The sequence below is a fragment of the Rhineura floridana genome, chromosome 16, assembly GCF_030035675.1.
Source record: "Rhineura floridana isolate rRhiFlo1 chromosome 16, rRhiFlo1.hap2, whole genome shotgun sequence".
Lineage (NCBI taxonomy): Eukaryota > Metazoa > Chordata > Lepidosauria > Squamata > Rhineuridae > Rhineura > Rhineura floridana.
Window position 1 is genome coordinate 33,764,855 of NC_084495.1, and position 24,115 is coordinate 33,788,969.

At 44.0% G+C, this 24,115-nt stretch overlaps 1 protein-coding gene across 4 annotated transcripts in view; it reads left to right on the forward strand.

Annotated features, from left to right (window-relative positions):
• The window catches only part of FGF13 (fibroblast growth factor 13), a 183,407-nt gene that overhangs the window by 2,230 nt on the left and 157,062 nt on the right, over window positions 1-24,115 (forward strand). Inside the window, exons 1-2 of one of the 4 annotated variants that reach the window (XM_061598689.1) lie at window positions 5,953-6,137; window positions 6,626-6,832. The exons of 1 other annotated variant lie outside the window; for it this stretch is intronic. In XM_061598689.1, coding sequence (XP_061454673.1) covers window positions 6,784-6,832 — 49 coding nt within the window. In that variant the 5' untranslated portion in view covers window positions 5,953-6,137; window positions 6,626-6,783. Of the gene's footprint in view, window positions 1-5,952; window positions 6,138-6,625; window positions 6,833-24,115 lie in introns of those variants that run through there. 2 more of the 4 variants (XM_061598693.1, XM_061598690.1) reach the window with 2 other exon arrangements.

Consider the following 24,115-nt stretch of genomic DNA (forward strand, 5'->3'; position numbering starts at 1 on the left):
CCAAGGCGGCTTCCATATGGTTCCCAGGCGGTCTCCCATCCAGGCACTGACCAGACCTGACGCTGCTTAGCTTCAGCAGGGAGCTGGCCTTATGTGCCTTCAGATCACAGCCCAGTTATGTTCTACCTCCATTGTTGCAGGCAGTATGCCCCGGATACCAGTTGCTGGGAATCACACACAGGGAGAGCAGTGCTGTGCTCAGGTCCTGCTTGCAGTCTTCCCATAACAGGCATCTGGTTGGCCACTGTGAGAACTGGACACCGGACTAGATGGACCTTTGGCTTGATCTAGCAGGCTCTTCTGATGCTGTTTTTTCTGGGACCCACAGGTGGAGAGAGTGCTTGTGCAACTTCTTGGTCATCTCTAGCGTATTATAGAGGCTTCTCATACTGTGAGGCTCTACGCAATGGCTTGTTTCTAAATCTGGCACTGAGTATATAAGAGTAGTATACAATATCCAAACTTGCCAACATTATGAAACTTAACGCACTCCTATCCACGTATTAAAACCTGCTGAGCTTCAGCAAGGTGGCTATATCATGAGCCTTCTGACCATTCCTAGAATTAGACTCTTTAAACAACCCCCCTTTGCGATCTTTGTGCATTTGTGACCTGCTGGAAACCACTCTCTCTGTATAGAAACGAATTGGGTGTGCTAAATATTTTGTAAAAGTAAAGAAAAAAAGGAAGCAATCTGAAGGGGCTCGTGGTGGCTGACATTGTATGCATCTCTGCCGTGGTCTGGGAATTAATTGCCACCTAGCCAGACAGCTCCAGAAGGCAATTTTCCCCTCCTCATTAAATTCTGTCTGTGACATTGCGCCTGGGTCAGACTATCGAGGTTCTGACTTTGAAACGGCAAATCTGGGACAAATGAAGCAGAGAGGCTCTGTTGATCATGATTGGACAGGAGACGGATGACATCAGCTGGGAACACACACCTCCTTATCATCATCAGACACTCTTAAAGTGCTGGTGCTTCCTGAGAGTCTAGGCAGGGATGTGTGTGTGTGTCTGTGTGTGTGAGAGAGTATTTATGATATACACAAATAGCTATTAACTAGGGCTAGTTCCAGCACACCTACAGAGTCTGTGACCGATGAAACAGCTCACCAACCACATGTGGTGACTTGCATTTGGCAGACTGAAGGGTGCAGGGGGTGGATTGCATTCAGCTAGTTGTGCAGGTCTGTTATGGGTCTGTGCAGGAGAGAGCTGTTGCACCAGGGCCTGCTTGTGGGTTTCCCATAGGCATCAGGGTGGCCACTTTGGCCTGATGTAGCAGCCAGGCTCTTCTTAACTCCCTTGCCTCTGTTTGAGGGATCACTGCTTACAAACCTTCTGCATTGGTGCAAAAGCATGCAGCTATGCTCCAATTAATTTCTGATATACATTCTTAAAACTCAAGCTGACCACCTCCTGAAAAACCTTCAAAAGAACGGTTGAGTTATAGGCCCCATAGGTTTGACATACATTTAAAGTACTACCATTCCACTTGAAACAGTCGTGGCTTCCCCAAAGGAATTATGGGAAATGTAATTGGTTAAAGGATGCTGAGAGATGTTTTGAGACCCCCTATTCTCCTTTTAGAGATGCAGTTCCCAAAGTATCCTGGAAAGAGGAATTGATTGTTAAACCACTCTGAAATTATAGCTCTATGAAATGGTATGATACCGCTTTGGAGCATTCATAGCGCCACAAAGATCTTCTAGTATCAATCCACATATTCACTGTCTCTCATAAGGCTACACTTTTAATCTGAAAGAGTAATCATTAAAAAAGGAGGGGGGAGATCCCTCTCCCATGGTTGTTATGGAAGCAGCTGAAAGACGTTTTAAACAGCCAGATGGTAAAGTGTAATCCATAGACCCTTCAGGTTTGAAAAATTGCTGATGAACTATTTTGATTGTTTTAAGGGGGTGATATCTAATATACTGTATATAAGATTTTAATAGATAAGACAAATGGACATACCCTAGATTTAAAAATGTGGTGGGAGGGAGAAATGGGATTCAAATAAATAGAGAAGACTGGGTGACTTTACCTCAATATCCACTAAACACAGAGAACTCTCAGTAAAATTGGTATACAAGTGGTATATGACACCTAGATAAATCTCATTTATGCAACTAGCAATACAACCCCTCTGTTGGAGGGGCTGTATGGAAATAGGAACCTATTTGCATATGTGGTGGTAGTGCTGAAATGTTCAAAGGTTCTGGGCAATAGTTGTGGTGGAAATAGGACAGCAGATTAATTTGTCCCCACAACTGATGCTGTTGAACCTGTGCTTGAATGAAGATTTGGAATTACAGAATAAGAAATTAATCAGTTTTTTTTAATTATTATTGGCAGTATGACTCACCATCACTTGATTTTGGAAGGCTCTTGCAAGTGTTAGTATAGAGTAGGGATGGAACGGTTTCCTTTTTTACATTTTGTTTTTAAGTGTGGCCCCCTGGTGGTTGTTAATTATCTGATTCCTTTTTCCTCTGATATCTTTTCATTTTTCCAATCTCCTCTGTGTGTTTTTTTTTGCTTTGCAGAAAATTATCAATATTATTATTGTGAATTATTCATGAATCTCCACTGGTATCCATCTTTATTCTGAACTCTGTAACTATTGCCTGTTTACATTCCTTTTCAAGTGCACTACAGGCAGATTAAGGCAGATAATCAAGTCAGTATCTCCCCCTCTGCTTACAATCAACCTCATTCCCCCCTGCTGTTTTCTGTCTATCTGTTACAATCAACACCTCACTGACATCAGTGAAAGGGAATACATATTTGAAGAGCTTACATAGAAAGTAGATTAATAAAAGTATCACTCACACTATCAATGATTTCAAAAAGAATTTTAAAAAATCAGAAAAAAAGAATGAATCAGAAAACAGGCATGGAGAATTGCTACTTCAACATTCTCTCCACAAAGATAGAGAATATCGGAGATAACAATTAATGAGATGTCAACTCCGATTCCTGAAGATACGGAGCCCATCACTAGTATAGCATATTGATATTGTATGGTACGGGACACAGCATTATTGGAAAAGCTTAAAGATAAGTTAGGAACAGCACAAGATATAAGCAAGAGAGACAATTTCACAGTGGCTTGGTTTGATTTTATTAGATTTATTAGTGAACAGGCTGAGGGTCCAATAGTGCCAATGGCATATTCCCAGATGTGGAATAGTTGACACATAATTAAAAAGGAAGTTGAACCAAGCTCCCTGAAATGATCCTGTGAAGTCAGAAGGGAAAAATATTAGCAATCAATAAATATGTAATTGATTTAATGTATAGCATAAATGGAAGGCCCAACTTAACACCCAAATTTATGGAATTGATATATGAAAATGTAATGATGAATTATGTTCATTTTCTTTATATTTCCTTATTTTCTCATGTTTTTATGAGTTTGTAATGTCTAAAGAAATTAATAAAAATTATATTGAAAACAACAAAAAAAACTTTACATGGACTATGAAGACACCCCAACTAATCAGGTGACACTGCTTAAAATAAAAAGTAATTATTTTTAGTATAAGTGTGACTAAGGTAACTGGAGATGGCAAGTGCCATTTTAGAAGAGGTCCTCTCTTCCGCAGGAGGGAAAATCTCTCTTAAGATGACTCCTGCTATACAGAGGAACAGAGGAAAGTGCCTTATACTGAATCAGGCCATTGGTCCATCTAGCTTAGTATTGTCTACACTGACTGACAGATGCTCTCCAAGATATCAGGGATCTCCCCCACTCCTACTTGGAGATACCAGGGATCAAACCTGGGGACCTTCTGCATGCAAAGCAGATGCAATACCACCGAGCTACATATCTTCTCCTGTAACATGTGCATCATGTACAATACCTAAAAAGGGTGGGCTCCCCCCCTAAAAAACCCAGTTTTGTCATGTGCACATTTATTCAGCTTGAATCAAACAATTTAAAACCAATGTGATCAACTCTGATTGCTTTAATCAGATGATGAGCCTACTACATGTAAAAATGTAATTGTGTGAATCAACCCACAGAATGTGGGCTGGTATGGACATTGCTTTGCCATGGCAAGAGATTCCCTTTGGCACACTTCAGTGGCAAAGAGAGCTCTCCTATCGTGGTAGGGATGGAAACATCTGTCTGTTTCGGTTCTCTCACTTCCTAATTTTTCCAAAGTTAAATTCAGTTCTCTATATTTCTACAGCAATCTGCGAATTGTTTTTTAAAAAATCCCCCTGAAAATTCTCCACCATTTTAGTGCAAATTTCTCCAAATAAACATTTTTGTAGACAGTCTTGACAAAGGTACACAAGTTTGCAAGCCATTGCTTATCATTTCATGCCTTTTTGCATGTTTTTTCACTCATGCATTCATTTTTATGTACACTTTCCCTCATATATACATTTTTGTAAATGTTGTTTAGTCGGCGAACTGCATCCCCAAATTCTAATAAATGCGAATTTTGAAGGATGGCTGTGTTTCAGCTCTCATACTGCTTCAGAAAGTGCAGATTTGATAAACTGAAATGCAAACTGAATCGAAATTCTCATCCATCCCTAATCGTGGGTTAGATGTGCTGAGGGAGACATCCCTTGGGTCAAGCTGAACCAGAAGTCACCGTCGCAGGGGAGGGTTAGGCAGACTACTTAAACATCTTTTTAAAAATGGGGATGAAAAGGGGCACAGATTTGCATGCGGTAATTTAGATGTATGGCTGCAAATCTAGAAATCATTCTTATGCAGTAATTAGGAATACAGTCCATCTCCCTATAGTGAGAAAGAGTATGAAAAGGTGAGCGGGGCTCCTGCTCCGTCTGTTGTTTGGGCGCTAACTGTGATTGGGCAACTTCAAGGCTTCTGCACTCTCTTCTAGCAACGGTCCTCCAAAGAATCCCTGTGAAGTAGGACATACGGTCATTGTGTGTGTGGGGAGTATCACATTAAATGGGGGGAAACCTCAGGTCAGGGGGTTGAATGTGGCCCTCCAGGCCTCTTCGTCTGGCCACCAGGACTCTCCCTAGGTCACACCCCATCTCCGCACCCCTCACCTGCTCTGCTTTGCACCCCAGATATCAAAGGCCAGGGCAAAGAGGTCCCTATTTCAGTTCTCTTAGGAACAGTAATGCAATGGCAAGATCGGAAGTGCAGGGTCCCTTCATGATAGTCACAGCCACACCACTCCCGCCCCCTTTTTGCTGCTGGGTTGAGAAAACGATCCTTGTTAATGCTTTCTTCCACAACAACAGACGTCCCTAGGAGCAATAAGCACGGAAAGAGATTGTTCGCTACTGAGAAGAGTCTTCTCAGTGGCTGACTGACCTCCTGTCGCTCTGGCTCCAATCAGCGGGAAAGGACAAGGAAGGCAGTTAGAAGATTCGTCTCGCTTCTCCCCTTTCTTTCATTAGGATGCTGGAGACACAGGGAGCCTGCTGGGACCTGGCTCCCAAAAAAGTAAGGGGTCTAAGACACACACACCCGGGCCCTGGACGACTACACCCCAGCTTAGGAAGCAAAAACGGGCTTCCCCCTTCCTCAGCAGAAGCTGGTCCCTCCTTTGAAGGTGCCCTCGGATGGAAGGGATGCCCGGTCCGGGTCAGAAGGGAGAGCGAAGAGGAAAGGGGGCGGGAGTTGCCAATCGAGGACGCACACCTGGCGGGCAAGCGAGACAAGGACAGAGGGGGGCACCTGGCCTCTCGAGAGCCGCGGTTGCCACACGGGCACCTCGGCCAGCGTCCGCAAATCGGGACCCTCTTTCGCCCTGCCCTCCCCTCCCGTCCCGTCCCTCGCCGACGAGCCATGCCCTCCTTTTCTGCGCCGTGTACGGCCCCGCGGAAGCGGCCGCCCTCTCCCCCTTTGGCTCCAGCTGTCCCACCCCCTACGCTGCTCTCCTCACCTGGGCAACGGCTCTCTCCAAAGCCGTCCCCCACCCCCAGGTCGTTGGGAGAATCGCCTGCGTTTGCAAGGCAGCTTCTCCACGCCCCCCTCTGCAGTGTCATGAGCCCCTCCAAATCCCCGACACCTCCCTAGACTTTACGAGGACTCTCTCTCTCTCTCTGTGGGTTGCGGGAGGAGGCAGGGAGATCGCACGCCTCCCCCACCCCAGTCAGCCCAACCGCCCTGGGCCGGAGCGGGCAGGAAAGAGGTGTGTGTGCGTGCGTGCAATTCTGTACCCGCCAGTAGCGTTTGGGGGGTGGGTGGGCTTCAGCTCTTGGGGGGGTGGTCCTCCCCCTCCTGCTCCCAGGGAAAGGTGGCGAGAGGAGAGGGGAGCAGAGAGGATTTGTGGCAGCAGCGAGGCAGCACGCCGCGTTTGTCTCTTGCACATCTGACCCAGCCAGGAGAGGGAGAATCCTGCAGATGTCCCGGGGAGCCCCCTCTCTTTCACTGCCCCCCTTTCTCCTGTACTAGCCAGGAGGGGGGAGAGAGCGAGAGCACCAGCAAGCCGCTCCAATACCGGCACGACAGGCTTGGGCAGTGGTGGTGCTGGGGTGTGTGTGTGAAGCACCCTTCTGCACCAGAAAAACAAACACAAAAAAGCGAGGAGCCAGTCAGCTAGCAAAGACTTCCTTTTGGTCTTTTATTTATTCCTTCTTCCTTTTCTTTCCCCCTCCCCTATTTTTTTTTTGCTTCTAGGATCCCCCCTGCGTCTCTTTCCCCCCTCCCTTACAAAAGAAAGAGGAGGGAAACAATCTCTCCCTCTCTCTCCACCTCCTGCCTGGTGTTCTTGGAAGTCCAGCCGGATTGTCCACGAGGTCTCTTGGGGGGGGGATTTTACATCCAAACTGGGATCTATGAGCGGGAAGGTGATCAAGTCAAAGGATGAGAAAGATGCTTCTAAAGGTAAGGAGCCAGCCAGGTGTGTGTGTGCCTTTGTGGAACCCTCCTCCTCCGCCCTCCTGCATTCTTCAACCCCCTTCCTCTCCAACACTCCTTTGTCTAAACGCCCCCCCTCCTCCCCAGAATATCCTTTGTCTTTCTCTCTGTCTGCTTTTCCTTCCCATAACTGAGCTTTGGAAAGAAAGAATAACTGGGGACCCCTTGAGACCTCTTTTCCCACCCACCCCCACTTCACCTCCCTTCAAGCTTTTTTATTTTGTATTTTTATGTTTGGCTGGCTTTCCAAGGTGGCTGGGCTTGATAGATCCTCTTCATCCTCCGCTTCCCACTCCCCACCATGGGAGGGTTTTTTTTTACATTTTGGGAAAGAGACCTTTTCTCGATACTGCAGTGCCTTCCTTGACACTGACAGTCCAGGGTCCTTTTCTTTGTGTGCGGACACGGAGAGACAGCATGTGCCGGCTGTCATGCTGTGCCATAGAACTGGAGGTTTCAAGGCACAGGGAGTTGTGGGAATGTAAACCCCACACACAACAGCTCTTGTATTTTCGGTTTGCTGGTAGTAATTGGGGCAGTGTTTGTCGCCTGAAGGGGTGTGTGTGCATGTGTGCGCGCAAGTGGAACATCGTGCCATTTCCCTCCCCTCCTCCCGGGGTGGGTTGTAGTAAGCATAGCCAGAGATGCTCTCTCATACGCCTCTTGGCAATAGCCAGAAGTCTTCATGCCTCTCACCCTGAGACGTTTCCCTGCCCCCAAACCCTGCAAGATTCCCAAAGATCTTCAGAGGTGCTACAGATGGAGGAAGGGCAATGGATCCCCCCAACCCACCCACATGGCAACTCAGTGCAAAAGAGGGTCCCTTACCTACCTGGTATTTAAGTAGTCCATCTACTGTCGCATCTATCGCTGTGGGTCACTCTAGCCCACATTGGGATGGAAATAATAGGCTAGCCTTGTTCTGACTCCTTTAAGACTTATGAGTCTGGCTGTTTGGAACCCACTCCTGCGAAGGAGGGATGGGGAGGGCAGAGGGACAGGTGTGGAAAACTGGTGGTGGCGTTTGTGTGTGCGTGTAGGGGAAGGCTTCTTATAGGTTGTCCACCAAAGGTTGCATGTGCCCGAGAGGGCAAGTGATGCTTTGCACTCTAGATTGCCCCTCTTAGCCACTCCCCAGCCTCACACACCCAAGCCTTTTCGCATGCAGTGGACTGGTTTGCTTCTGAATGTATAAACTGGGTAACAATTCGCCATGGAGATGAAATGGGGGGGAGACAGGGAGTGGGGGGACTTTGAGAGGTTACCGCCAGTGGATTACTTTCATAGACAACCCTGTAGCAGTGAAGATTGAGACCAAAGCTCTTCCTATGCTAGGCCTTGGGGAGGCTAGGGACATCATGTGCTTTAAATGTGTATTGGATGTGCTTTAAATATATGGTGTGGACCTGCCTTTATGTGGGGAGTATTTATATATGGGTGTGTGTTGGGGGGTGGGAGAGTAGAAAATGATGCTTCCCAAACAATCTGTTCCATGTTCACAAGGTTGGTGCCAAAGATGCCCATTGCCGTCTTACTTGCTAAATTTAACATTACTAAATTTAACATGCCCACACACATGTGTTTGCGCACCAGCCTCCAGCTTCACCTGTTTATACCGCAGACCCACACATGCATACACAAATGCTTTTAAAATTTTGGATCTAGGAATGAAACCCTTCCACGATTGGGTTTATGATTATTTTAGCCAGGGCTATCACTGATTATGCAGCAGTTAGTTGATCCAGGACTCTGTACCATGAGTGAACTGGAATGGAGGGTTCACACACCCTCCTTAAAAATAATAAATAAATAAGGGCCTAACAAAGATTGCTCGCATCTTAGTCTACATCAGGGTTAGGTCCAAAAAGACTTTAGGGATGGCCTAAAGTATCCTCACTAGACTTTGACTGGGCTCAGGTCTGCTTCTGTTACCTCACCCCTCATTTTAACCCATTTTAGTTTATAATGGGTTAGGGATCAACAGATTGATGTTGAGCACCACAGAGGCTATTGTTTTTTTGGGGGGGGGAAGATGATTATCAAGTTAGCACATGTATCATTTTAAAATGAAGTCAGAAACAGCGACGGGGGCATGTGTTGAATTAACATTTATCCATCTCGTCACAATGGACAGCTTGAGCAAGTTGAGTGTGTGTCGTGGGTTGGGGATGAGGATTGGCTTTCGATTTTATCCTCTTGTGACCTTTTTAGAAAACAGAACAATTTGATTTTTGCCTTTTTCATTCAGTTCCCAATGCATGCCATCCTTTTGATATTGGTTTCTTCATAGCCATGTGTCTTAAAACCCTTGCACATGGTGGGGTTCCTTCGCCTGACTCTCCTTGCGATGCCAACGTTTTCTATTCCAGTTGTCTGGTGGTATTTTTCTTTCTTTCTTGTATCAATCTCAAAAACTGGGCGAGAAAAAAAATGTAGAATGATTCTGCCCAGAATTTTCACAGACCGAGCAATACCCTTTGGGTTTTGTATAGTATTTGTCATGCGCAGAGTAAACCCATTGAAATCTATGGACATGGTTAACATAGGCCCATTAATTTTAATGGGTCTGTTCTGAGTAGTACTGAGGTGTGTCCCCACAAGTTTTTTCAGACCTCTGAATAATTCCCCCCCCTTCCTGTTGAATATAACATTCATTGCATGGAAGTTGTTGTGGCTGTTTTTGGAATTCTGCATTAAAACAGTCTAAGAAGTAACACAGGTGGTTGGGGATTTGCTAAGGAACTGGACTGTTGGCTTTTCCTTTTTGCCTTTTTCAAGGATTTTGGTTTCTCTTTAGCCCCAGATAAGCTTTCTGTGTGTGTGTGTGTGTGTGTGTGTGTGTGTGTCCAATACTTCATTTTCTCTGCTGCCCTGCCCTGTTTGAAACATAATGTAATCATTTCTTCGGTGAAGTCCAGAAAACATTATTTGGTGCCTTTAATTATTATTTTTTAAAAAAGATCTCAGCACATCCTCACTAATAAACCCAGTCCTGTAGTCCTTAAAAAGTAGATTTCAATACCCCATGCGTTAGAGCAGGGCTTCCCAAACTGTGGTCTGCAGATCGCCAGGGGCTCACAGGCTTCATTCAGGTGGTCCATGGCATGTATGCATGAAATATTCGTATTGTTTATTATAATATTTGGTTTATATCCCGCCCTTCTTCCTAGCAGGAGCCCAGAGCGGCTATATTAGTTATATATATGCCTCTTCTAGGGAATGCAGATGGTAAGACAATGGAATGCAATGTAAGAAAAAAAGGAAGCAATAGAAATACAATTAAAAACCGTACAGCATGTAGCACAGTGTGTTCCAATCGCTACAACAGGCAGAAAAATCATCAAGTGGTCCTGGAGGATCATTAGCAATTTTCAAGTGGTCCATAGGGGGGGAAAGTTTGGGAACCACAGCACAGGAGCATCTAATAGTTTCAAAGGGCTGACTGCGTGTATTGTGATTTCCAGAAGGGCTCCATCAAAATCCTATCAAAACAAGGTCGAGCAGTAGGAAAAGTTGGTAAAACGCTTCAATAAATACAAACAGCACATCATTTCCCTAGACTTCGCCACCTTCCACTTGATGTCTGGCAGCATTATGTGCGAAATGATTTCGTGCAGAAAAGTGCTGCATTTGAAGTGACATGAGGCTATGCGTGTGGTGTTATATACCTACAATGGCCCATTCACACATGCAGCTAGTCACACTGGAGAAGAGCCCTAGCTCATCGGTAGAGCATCTGCCTTGCATTCAGATGGCCCAGGTTCAATCCCCGTCATCTCCAGGTAGGGCTGGGATAGACTCCTGCCTGAAATCCTGAAGAGACACTGCCAGTCAGTGTAGACAATAGTCAGCTAGATGGACCAGTGGTCTGACTTGGTATAAGGCATCTCTCTATGTTCCCACTGATTGATGGTGGTGGCGGCAGCTTTTCTGGGCTCCTCTTACCATTGCCTTGCTTAAGGCAAGCTCATTCAGGCTCAATTCATTGCCGTGCCCAAATTAGTTCATTTTAAGTCCAGGCTTCTTCTGAGCTTCAGATCTTATCTCTCACTTGATGGGGCTATGGAGAACTGCAGTGACATCTGAATGCATTGCTTTGGAAGCTGCCCTCCAGCTAGACACCATTCTGAAGCCTCTTTACCTCAGCCCTTTATGTCACCTCTTCCCAGCCTTGTTTGCACAAAACTTAACTATGTTTATTGGTTTGCAATGAGTAGAGCTGCTGCTGCTGTGACTTTTATTGTTGCAACAGCATTCTGGGACCCATGGGAAATGACGTTAAGGGCCCAGGAGGCCTGGGAAGTGGAATTTCCCAAGGGCCCTGGTACCCACAATGCTACTGTGACCTAAAGAAGGCATCAGAACCAGTCCTTCTCATCACTACCACCTCTGTCTGGTCAGTTTCAGTGGCAAAGCTATTCGGCCAGCCTTGGTGGTGGGGAGAGCTGGTGCCCAGGGCAAAACTAATAAATAAATCAAGGGGAGGGTTGTAGCTCAGTGAAAGAGCAACTGCTTTGCTTGCAGGTGTAGTCCCCACCATCCCCAGGTAGTGCTAAAATCCTGGAGAGCCACTGCCAGTCAGTGTCAACTGTACTGAGCTAGATGGACCAATGGCCTGACTTTGTAAAAGGCAGCTTATATGTTATGTTACCAGATGAGCCCAAGTTGGAGGCTGAACATTTGCAGTAGGGAGCCTGGTGCAGTTGAGTATTATATTAATTTATGAAAAGCATTTTTAAAATGTCCTCCATTTGCAGCAGAGATGGGGAAGCTGTGGCCCTCCAGATGATGTTGGCTTCCAACTCTCATCAGCCCCTGCCAGCCTGGCAAGCGGCCCAGTATGATAACAACATATGGAAGGCCAGAGGTTAGACACCTCTGATCTGCAATGGGCTATCAGGCTGGTATAGAGATGAGGCATGAAACAAACCAGCCTTGCCAATCTGGAGGGCACCAGATTTGTGAAGGCTGAAAGAAACATTCATGCCAAAAATCTGAATCAATGCAGCATCACCCTGACCTAAATAGAGGCAGCTGAAAACTCCATCGCAAAATTTGGAGACAATTGTGATGCAGTTCGTGTATTTGTTCCAGAAGCGCAAATCTGGTGGTTTCTCATTAAAATGTATACAACTTCCAATTCCCCTCCCCCATCCCTGATTGCCATGATTTAGAACCCTGAGCTGCCAGAGTTATAAAAAATGCCGAGAGCCTCATTCAAAAATTACTAGAATAGACTCCCTGCTTCAAAAGTTCATCACATGGGCATCATGATAGGGACATGCACAGAGAGTGGGATGGGTTCACCCCTCCCTCTCAAGTGCTGGCAGTCGTGTGTGTGGTCAGAGATCATCTTGTCATGTGAAGCAGTCAACCTTTGTACCTGTTTTCCATCGGGCAGTATAAAATCAGTTGGCATCACTCTACATTCAATGGAGGCTGGTGGCTCCGATGTCAGTGGGACAATGAATCTGCTCCGGGTTTTAGTCTGAACTTTCGATGCACTGTCCAAGAACTGAACCCCACCCTCCCAGGACAGGACAGATATTTAAACGACTTCCCAAACCAAAGCATGAAGTGAAAAACAACTCTTCTTTGAAATTCACACCTCAGACTTTTGGAGTGGAGTTCTCCGACCAAAGAATGTGTACCAGAGTGCATATATCACAGTGGTGATGTGAAATAGATCAATGTGTACCCTGAATAGTGAGGCAAAGTGGGGGTGATTTGGGGTAGTCTTTCCCATTACTAAATTCTGCTTAAGCTGAAAGTTCTTCTTGAGTTGAGAACTTTTCAAAGTTCCACAGACCGTTTAGGATATCTTAATAACTGCTGGTTGCATCGCTAGTCCTGACATAATCATCATTTGTACAACCTCATTATATGGCCTCATTTGGTAAAGCAAAGAGACAGGGGTTAATTTTTTTATCTAGCCTGCATGGCTAAGGAGATCCAACAGCATATTAGCTCCAGTACAGAGAGCTCCAAGAAGACAATGGCAGGTATTTTAAAGAGCATTGCAACTGAGGCTGTGTTCTTTGAACTTCAAACATCACAGGTGGGCTTAGAGCATGCAGATAAACCCACATTATCAATTTATGGGATGACCATAGTCTTCAGAGGTGCCGGCAACCTAGTCTCCATGTCAATCAAGTCCTCTCTCTCTCCCCCCCCCTTTAAAACTTGTACAAAAATTTCATGACAATGGGCAGGTTTTATTTATTTACACACGTTCCATTCTGCCCTTTGTCAAAAGACCTCGGGGCAGATGACAAGGTTTCAAATAGAAAAATCAAAGCAGAAAATCAGCGCAATGGCTCACTCAGTCTAAATACTCTCATCAAAATAACACCGCAGGTCAAAGAGCCATTTAGGAGAGAGGTGGGAACCATTGGTGCTCCAGATGTTGTTGCACTACAGCAGAAGTGGGCAGCCCTTTTCAGCCTGAGGTCCACATTCCCTTCTGTGGGCCACATGCCAGTGGCGGGTGGAGCCAGAGGCAAAATATACTGGAGCAATGAATTTGAATATTTTACTTTTGTACAGCAGGCGAGTTTCTGCACGCTCTCATATGGCCCCCTGTATCCTCCATCCTCACAAGCAAGCAGTGTTACCGCAGTTCAAGGACATATCTCAGCCAGGCATCAACACTCGAGGAAGATGCAAAAGAGGGCTGGGGAGGGGATGTAACCTGGGGAGAGTCACGAGGGTCAGACGGAAAGGCTTCAAGAATCACATTTGGCTCCAGACCTGAGGTTCTGCACTCTTGTAGTACAGCTCTCCTCCAGTGGTGGCTGGTGGTTCCATGTCAGCTGAAGCACCTTGGACAGCTCCTTGAAAGTTCAGACTAAAACACAGAGAAAATTCCACTGCTCTACTGATGTGGAGCCACTAACCAGCACTGCTGTCATCATCTCTGACCACTGGCCATGCTGGCTGGGATTAACGGGAGCTGGGACATCAATCCAACAACATCTGGACAGCCACAGATTCATTACCCTTACTTTAGTAAGCCAGCACTTTGAACTGTGTCCACAATCAGACTGGCAGTCAGTTTAACTGTTATAGCACTGCAACACTGCTGGCCAAATTCTCTTCTCTCCCCCGCCAGTCTTTTTAATGCAAGTTTAACATTTGTCCACAGAAGTAATACAACATTAGTAGAACAATAACATACAATTATTGATTTGCGTTTCAAATTTATTACCTCTAAGCAACACACATCTTTATTATGCACAAGAAGTTCTGCATAAATCTGGTTCAACTGTGGTGTGTTGTCAGCTCTGAACATCCCATTCAGTGAAGACTACTTGCATTAAATGTCTAAGCTGGGAGGGGTGTGTGCACTGTTTTAAATAGGCAGTTTATCATTAAAGCTAGAAGCATTTAATGCATCGCTGTAATTAATTGCAGAGACAGCATTCCACAGAGGTTCAACAGCAAAGCTCACTAAGAGTTTAACCATGCAGTCCTATCATGTTTACTCAGAGGTGTGCCCCACTGAATCCACCGGGGCTTACAGATGAATGGACATAGAACTGAAGCCTTAGGGATCCAGGACATATGGGATGTTGCTGGAAAAAGAAACATTAACAGGAGGGTATACAAGAACCTGCCATTTCATGAAGCAATTGTAGTATTCATTTCCAAAATTTGATTGAGGGGGAAACCCAGAAAATGAGATTGAAATAAGCAGAGAAGAAGGAATTGGTAGCCCCAACAATTGTTCTTTGCCAGATTGAATATTTGTTATCGTTTATATAGAGCTGGGAGAGAGAGCCAATGAGGTACCCTCCAGATGTTGCTGGACTACAATTCTCATCATCCCTGATCATTGGCCATGCTGGTTGGGGATGATGGGAGATGTAGTCCAACAACATCTAGAGGGCCCCACATTGGCTATCTCTGATACAGAGTCCAATATCATTTGAATATAAATTCCCCTCAACTTAGTATGAATCCAAGCCATTAGTTCCTGTATCCGCTTCTATTCCTCTAAAGTAATATTAATTCTCAGGTTGCAGTTCTCTTGACCTAATGAATTTCAAAACCCAAAATTACACTTCTTGGCCCGGTCACTTAATCTTTGTAAAGTACTTTGAATGCGCTTAAATACAGTAAGAATACTAAGGGTTGTTTGCATAACAAGTTGCTATAGAAGATCTAAAATTAAGATAAGAAGAGACCCTGTTGGATCATACCAAAGGTCTATCTTGTTCAGCATTCCATTCTCAGTGGCCAAGCAATGACATTTATTTATTATTTATTTTATTTATATTTATTTATTTATTATTTGATTTATATCCTGCCCTTCCTCCCAGCAGGAGTCCAGGGCGGCAAACAAAAGCACTAAAAGCACTCTAAAACATCTTAAAAACAAAATACTTTAAAACAGAGCTTGGGAAAGTTATTTTTTTAAACTACAAGTCCCATCAGCCCCAGCCAGGCTGATGGGAGTTGTAGTTCAAAAAAGTAACTTTTCCAAGCTCTGCTTTAAAACATATTAAAACAAAACATCTTAAAAACATCTTTTTTTAAAAAAAAATGATTTAAAAACATTTTAGACAGCAATTCCAACACAGACGCAGACTGGGATAAGATCTCTGCTTAAAAGGCTTCTTGAAAGGAAGGTAGGTGCCAAAAATATAATAGAGATGGTGCCTGTCTAATATTGAAGGGGAGGGAATTCCAAAGGGTTGGTGCCACCACACTAAAGGTCTGCTTCCTAAGTTTATTTATTTTTATTTATTTAGCTATCTTTTTTACTGAATTTTGGAAAGTACAATAAAACAAATAAAATTACAGTAACCATAAACAAAGAACTAGGGAGCAACAAATATATATCCAAAGTGTGATACAGAAAACATATACAGTGAAGCCCTAACACAGCATAGATAGGTATAGACCAGAGTAAAAGATAGATACAAATACTTAAAAGTCAATAAGGCAGGAGATGATCTGATCAAAAAGGTAAGTGGTTATCTGGAGGATGTCTAATACAGCCTGGACTGGTAAATCAGGGAAGGCCACCAGACTCAGTGTCCAATTTTGTTACTCCCCTACTTAATTGATTACACTGAGTCAATTTTTCCTTCAGCACAAGATTCCAAACTTTACACCACCAAGGGTAAAAACTGAACTGTGGTTCCAATGGTGGCAATCTCCATTTTGGCAACCATTAGCAGGAAAACAATGTTTTTTATGAGGGAGTTGGCTGAATTCCTCTGGGAAAATAGAAAGGAGAGCCAAACCAGGGTTGAGTGGAATTATTTGGCACACAATTGATGAGATTTCTTGGAAAAAAATTAACCCAAAATTACTGCACTACAGGGCACACCCACCACATATGATAAAATGCCCATTTAGTCCAACATCCTATTCTCACATTGGCCAACCACATACCCCAATGGGAAGCCCACAAAGAGGAACTTAACACTAGAACTCAAGGACATCCAGTGAAGTGGAAAGTTGAGAGATTCGTGCAGCACAAAATTAAACTATGGAATTTGCTCCCACAAGAGTAGGGATGGAAAGATCTGTCAATGTTGGTTCTCTCGGTGTGTCATTTTTCCAGTCTTAATTTAGTTCTCCACATTTTCAGTTCTGTGGCAATTTGCGATGTTTTTAAATGAAAAATCTTCATGAAAATTCTCCAGCATTTTAGTGTGGATTTCTTCTAATGAACACATTTTTGTAGGCAGTTTTGACTAATATATACATTTTTGCAAGCCATTTCTTGTCATATAATGCATTTTTGTAGGTCATTTTCATTCATATGTTCATTTTTATGCACACTTCCCCCTAATTTATGCATTTTTGTAAACACTGGTTGGCGAACTGCAGATGGAAGAGACATTTCTGTCAGCGAAGAGAAAATGCCTCTTCTAATATGTTGGCTGTAGAGATGCGCCATCTATAAGCATTTTCCCTCACTCAGAACTATTTTTTTTCTCCTCATATATAATTGGTGCAGATTGTTTTACCAATTTAGCAAATTGATGAACAGACCACAAAACTCATATGACTGAGTCAGATCTCTTTGATCAGATGACAGCTCTAGTAAACACATGATGGATGATGGACAGAAATACAGTGGCCAGGTCACAGCTGCGTAGATAATAAGCTGCAGGTCTGGTCGGAGAATTACGCCCTTCCATTGATCCCGTTGACTGGTCTTTTGTTTGGACAATGCAGGTGAAAAGTGCACAAGTTTCGTCAACTTTCCCTTTGTCAAAGGGTTTGCTGCTTGTGGGTTTTGCAACCTGGGGAATTTTTTTTTAAGCAGGCAGATTTCAAAAGTGACAAGGGTATGACATCTAAGCTAAGTCTTGAGTTGTGATTGGTAGCTGCTGGTATTGATTTAGGCACTTGGTCCGTGGAACCATTGCCCGTGTTGGCAAACGTTGAATATTAAACATTGTGGGCAATGAGAACAAATGTTCATCTCTGCAATATGAAATTCAGATCCATCCAAAATTCCCTTAGAAGTTATCGGGAGTGCTCAATGTCAGCCTCTCTAGGATCCTCCCCTTAATTAGTGATATATTGTTAACATACTGATGCTTGCAGTATTTACAGGCACAGTGTATTCTGATTCATCACCCTTAATTGCATTTGATGGTGCTGCCAATATCAAATTACTTGTTGCTTTGAAAGATGAAGTCACATTGGCAAGTGTGCTGCTCTTGACATACCCATTTAGAAGTTGGGTGGCCAACATTTGATTTCAAAAACTGAGATACCTGGCTTGACAGATTCAGAGACAGGCCCTGAGCAACAGTCAATCTCTAGGCAATTTGTGGGATCCAAGGGGTCAAGTTTCAAGGGAGTAGGAGCTCTGAGGCCAAAGTTTTATAGGGGCTGGTGGTCAGGGATTGGCTTTTGTGGGGGGTCAGCTGATGAAATGTTCCGGCAGGCTGGTATTGCACTGCAGAGGGCGCCCTTGCAGTTCAGTCTAGCTCAGTAATGTCAACTGTTAGTCTCTCTGTAGGATTTCAGAAAGAGGTATCATATGAAAGTATCTTATATCACTTATGAAAGTAGGTATCTGATGGTCCCACCTGGAGATGTTGGAGGATTGAAGCTGGGCCCTTCTGCACATAGAACAGATGCTCTGCCACTGAGCTACAGCCCTTACTTAAATATTTACTAATGTTGTTTCTGGGTGAGATGAGAACATGAGGAACTAACATGAATATCTGGCTTTAGAGAAGGTGTCACCTGGGGAACAGGTGGGCTTTTTTAAAAAAAGGAGTTTGGGAGAGAGATAACTGCTTGTGTTGTGTACACTCATCCCACTTTTGCCTCAGGTTAAATAGGTTGGTGAGGTATGTATGTTTTCAAAAACCTTCCAAACGTCTTTGACCGAAATTAGTAATAGAGCAAAACAGAGCTGTATTGTACACCATGGGAAGTGATGGCTCTTCCACCACTTTCAGCACCCTTAAAAACAGTTGTCCATGTCTGGACAGTTTGTAGCATGACTTTTGTTCTTTTCTTTCTGAAAATTTGAAGCTGGCATCATTGATTGTACAATTAATTAAGAAAGTTAAGCAATCGGCTTGTTAAAACTGCTCTGCCATTTATTTCTTTTAGATGCAGCTGGTGCTGTGACGTTAGGTATGCTAATTGGATAACTGAGTTGTTTCTTGTGTGTGTGGGGATAACTATATTTTCACATGAAAGCTCTTGAAAATCCAAAGAATTATTCATCTGTGACTCACCTGTCTTTGTTTTTCATTATTTACCAAGGATCATGCAGTTCCATGTAACTTTTTGTAGGTTGAATCAATTACCTCCTCCCCAAATCCTACAATTTTGAAATTGAAAGAATTGGTTAAAAGGCAGAAAATTAATCCATCAGAAAGTTCCTAAATGAAGTGACAGCCCCACCTTGATGTCTCTGGAGCTGCTATCACACAAATAGCAAGTGAGGGAGTAAAACCTGTCCCTGGACTGTATAAACTCAGGCAGAAGATTAGGGATTGTTTGTCTGATTGTTTTCCCATGAAAGCAAATCCTTTGTGCATAAAAAAAGAATACAAAGGAAAAGGCTAGCATAGAACTCTTTATTTGACAAACAGAAAACTACAACTGGGGCCTGCAACAAGATGTTGCAGTATGGAACACTTCTGTTTAGTGTTCTAGCCAGCCTGCCACCCATGCCTTCCTTCAGGACACTATATTCTATTCCATTCCTTCTCCCTCTGGTTTCCCCACCCCCACCCCAGTCATTTAGCTTTCTGTGGCCACTGAGCATGCTCAATCCTCATTGACCTGTTTTTTGGGGGAGGGGATGGATTTCCCACCTGGTTGGCCACTGTAAAAACAGAGTGCTGGACTAGAGGGATCATTGGCTTGATCCAGCAGGATCTCCTAATGTTCTTGTGGGACCGTCTGCATGCACAGCAGATGCTCTGCCATGGAGCTTATGGCCCTGTTGGCTTCTTCTATAACTGCTAGCTTCATTCCTGGCCGTACGGGGGTCTATCACTTTCAGACTTCCTGCAAGCTTGCTATGATTAGGTCTTGACCTGCCATGGAGGGAGAGGATCACGACAAAAGTGCCGAGAGAAAGTAAGAAACTGGCAGCCAGTGTTTTTCCAAACCACTCAAAATGCAGTAGCCACCTTGAAAAGCTGTAATTCATCCAGGGTATGATTCACGCAAGGTGGAGAAAACTTGCCTTGGATGAAGGAGGAAACGTTAATATTTCATGCATCTGGGGAGTCATTCTCCACTCAATGCTTCAGGATGGCATGTTCTGCAAAGAGAACTTATTCCTCCCTGTGAAGTCTTAGAATGTCCCCTCCCCCAAAAGGTTGAGCAATAGCTCATTATTATGCAGGCAATCATGAAAAAAAAACCCAGTAAAGAGAAAGTAGAAAATCCAAATGGAATAAGTCAGACACACTAAAAACTGACCAGGCTTAAGTTGTATCTATACCACACACATAAAGCCCTCTTAGACCAGTTAAACAGTCATGGTTTCCCCCAATGAATTCTGGAAGCTGTAGTTTGTCAAGGGAGCTGAGAATTGTTAGGAGACCCTAACAACAAAAGGATAAGATGATTTCTACATCTTCCAATTAATAATAGCATGAGGTGAAGGGAAAGCTATCCTCTTCTACTAACAGCAGATGTGGGGAACCGTTGGCCCTCCAGATGTTGCTGAACTACAGCTCCCATCAGTCCCAGCAAGCATGGCTAGTGGCCAAGGATAATGGGAGTTATAGTTCAGCAACAACTGGAAGGCCAAAAGTTCCTCATCCCTGACCTGTGCAATCGGGGTTTGGATTTCAATAAGGCACCCAAATGTTCCCCAGTAATTCATGTGCTGCTCCTAGACCATGCCCCATTTGATCCATCCTTTTCTTCGCTCTCTCCTTTCCTGCACCTGGTTGCCTGCCTTTCCTTCTCTCTAACTGAGCATGCCAGCCAATGAGACTCTCCGACTCCCCTGCCCTTCTGTGACATCAGTGAAACTTAGCCAATCGCCACCAGAGGGCCTAAATGTCACAGCCAAATGTCTTCAATGCCTTGCAATATGACTTTGCCTCACCTGCCGATTGACCAATCTGTTTCCATGCTGGGCTGGATAGGGAAGGTTCTTTCTTTCACTAAAAGGTAAAGGTGTCCCCGCACTTGTAGTGCGAGTCGTTTCCGACTCTTAGGGTGACGTCTTGCGACGTTGACTAGGCAGACCGTATATATGGGGTGGGATTGCCAGTTCCGTCCCCGGCCTTTCTTTACCCCCCAGCATATGCCGGGTAGTCGTTTTACCGACCACAGATGGATGGAAGGCTGAGTGGACCTCGACCCCTTTTACCAGAGATTCAACTTCCTCCTTCCGTTGGAATCGAACTCCGGCCGTGAGCAGCGCTTTCGGCTGCGTTACCGCCGCTTACCACTCTGCGCCACGGAGGACCTTAGCAGACCTTAATCAGCAGCAAAGTCAACACAGTGACAGGAATCTTTGAAGCCTACCTCCACAGCAACAAGAGAACTAAATTTTGAGGTAGAGAATGGATGCAAGTAAACCAGAATGCAGGCGCTTCCTCGTCACCTTTTGGTGTTGAGCTCAGACCCTACTGTGAGGACAGCCAGTTGATCCCACCTGCTGGGATGTGGCCTTATTAACCTCAGTTTGAAATGACAAAGTCACAGATGTCCTCATCTGGATCCCTGATGCAGATTCATTTGCTGGGCTCCTCTTACAAAAGGAGTAATTAACATACCTGTGACATGGCAGGGAGATAATTCTTTTGTTGTTTTTCTTGTTGGTATAAATGCAGTGTCAAAGACAAAAGGGGGAAGGTGCTTTTTACTACCTGTAACAACACAGCTCATCTGTTCTTAAATATCCTAATTACAGAGGACACCAGTAAACTCAAAGAGGGAGATCATTAGGCAATAATTTTTCCTGGCAAGAAAAAAAATCAAACCCAAACCACATACGTTGACCTCCATAATGCAACTTGCAATGCCAATGAAACCCATTGTGCAAAACCAGAACCTCAGCACAACAAGCCTACAAAAGCAGCCATGGCAGAACAACTAGCCATGATGGCTATGTTCTGTCTCCACTGTTGGAGACAGTGTGCCTTGGAACACCAGCTGTTGGGAATCACGAGGGGGCAAGCGCTGTTGAACTTGGGCCCTGTTTGCAGACTTCTCATAGACTATGGCCTACTTCCACTGCTGGAAACAGTGTGCCTCTGAATACCAGTTGCTTGGGATCACAGTTGGGGAGAGCGATGTTGTACGCAGGTCCTGCTTGCAGGCTTTCAGTTGGCATCTGGTTGGCCACTGTGAGAAGAAGATGCTGGACTCGATGGGCCTCCTTTGGCCTGACTTGATCCATCAGAGATCTTCTGATGTTCTTCACACACTGTTCAGACATGGTACAGAGAACTATGGAGCAGTCTTGTAGACAACTAGCACTAGATGAAAAATTAACTCAAGCGGGGGGAAAAGCTTGGGAGGGAGACATCCTCCGATAAATTTATTCCAAGATGGTATCCCTTTTTATGTTATGCTATTGATGTGGCAGAAGCGAGGCCACCCTCATCATTAACTTCCTTTTGGTGGGATGTGTACCCCGCTTTTTAATTCTATTATTCTGCTTTCTGGTATTCTCTCTCTTTTATGTATCAAGCTTCTGTTGCTGAATGTACTTTTTTTCTATTTTATATAGAGTGACATGTTTATGGTACTTTGATTGTTATTTTACTTGTTTGTTGTTACATTTACTAGAAATCTCAACAAAACACTATTCACAAAAAAGAAAAGAAAAATTCTTGTAGACTAAACAAATGACAAAACAACAGCCCCCAAACGTAAACCATTGTGAAATGCAGAGATTTAAAACGTTGGAATAAATTATTCTTAAAAATTAGATTGAGAATCTTGGAGGAGGAAAAAACCTTCCCTGGCACCAATAAGATACTGAAGTCGATGTCTGGGGATCCTCTTTAGGACATCACTGAAAAGATCCTCTCTCCTGTAACCATATTTCATTTCTATGTTTGAGGAAGGGGCTCAGGTGGGGCCTTCAGTGTGGCACATGAGGGGCAGAAGTCTTATTTTTTTATTATTACATTTATATCCCACCTTTCTTCCAAGGAGCTCAAGGTGGCATACACGGTTCTCTTCTCTCTCTATTTTATCCTCACAACAATCCTGTGAGGTAGACTAGGCTTAGAGTTTGTGACTGGTCCAAGGTTACCCAGCAAGTTTCATGGCAGAGTGGGGATTGGAACTCTGGTCTCCCGTGTCCTAGTATAACACTCTAACCACTGCACAACACTTGAAGTGGGACTGTATCATGTGCTTTTTCTGAAATATGCAGGTAAGTCTTAAATGCACTGAGCTATGTTTTAATTTCTGATACGAGCATGAGGGAAGTATCTGCACTGTAACAGCTTTTGCTCACATAGAATCCCACCCACTTAAAAAAATACTAGGATATCAAAGTTATTATTAATAATAATAATAAAATGTCTATCCCGCCCTGCCTCCTAAAAGGAGCTCAGGGCAGCAAGCAAGGGGCAAAACAGTAAAAAATACCTTAAAACTTCTTGAAACAAATAATCTGTAAAAATCTTAAAGATAAAACATCTTTTTAAAAAAAAATCTCTAAAAACATCTTAAAAGCAGTTCCAACACAGACACAGACTGGGATAAGGCCTTTACTTAAAAGGCTTGTTGAAAGAGGAAGGCCTTCAGGAGGCATCGAAAAGGCAAGAGAGATGGTACCTGTCTAATATTTGAGGGCAGGGAATTCCAAAGAGGAGGTGCCACAACACTACAGGTCTGCATCTTATATTGTAATGGACCTCCTGATAATGGTATCTGCAGGAGGCCCTCACCTGCAGAGTGCAGTGATCAACTGATATAGAAGGGATAAGATGATATTTCAAGTAAATATATGTGCAGCTACATAGGAAACATAGGAAGGTACATTATACTGACTCAGACCATTTGTCCAATTAGCTCAGTATTGCTTACACTGACTTGCAGCAGCTCTCCAGGGATTCATTGGGATTTCTCCCAACCCTACTTGGAGATGCTGGGGATGGAACCTTGGACCTTCTGCATACAAAGCAGATGGTCTAATGACCATTCTTGGATAAACAGATAATGGTACCCAAGAGGGTCCTTTTACAAAATGCTTAGAAGGGGGAACCCACCCTGGTTATGACAACACCTTACAGCATTCCGTTCCTATGTAGAATTCTACAAAATTACAGAACTATTTAGCAACAATCGATAATTGGCCATCCATCCCATCCTTGTTATTTGGAAATTACTTTCGTTGGCTGCTCGATATCGACCTGGAGTTTTGCCCCAAGAAATTGCATGCCATTTCCACCCTCCAGGGGCTTTCCAAAAATAACAATTAATTACCAAGAGGCACTTTTCAAAATGCCTGAATCCTCTCCTTACCTGGAAAGACATCTAGAAACCAAATGTAGACGAGACCAGTGGAGACGAACATTGCTATTCAATAACAAAATCATCGGGTTCTGTTTTCCCAGAGGCAAGAAAGTGCAGTGATTGATTTCAAAGGCGATGAAACACACTTGGGAAGAAAGAAAATTTACAGTGCTTTATTTGAGATAGCAGCTAGTGGTTTATGGCAGGCAGGCAATAACAGGCAAAGCAGCTAATGAGCGCAGTTATCTCACGTTCTCCTTTAGTCATTGGAAGCCCTGGACAAGCAACGACGGAGAGATCCCAACTGGCCCC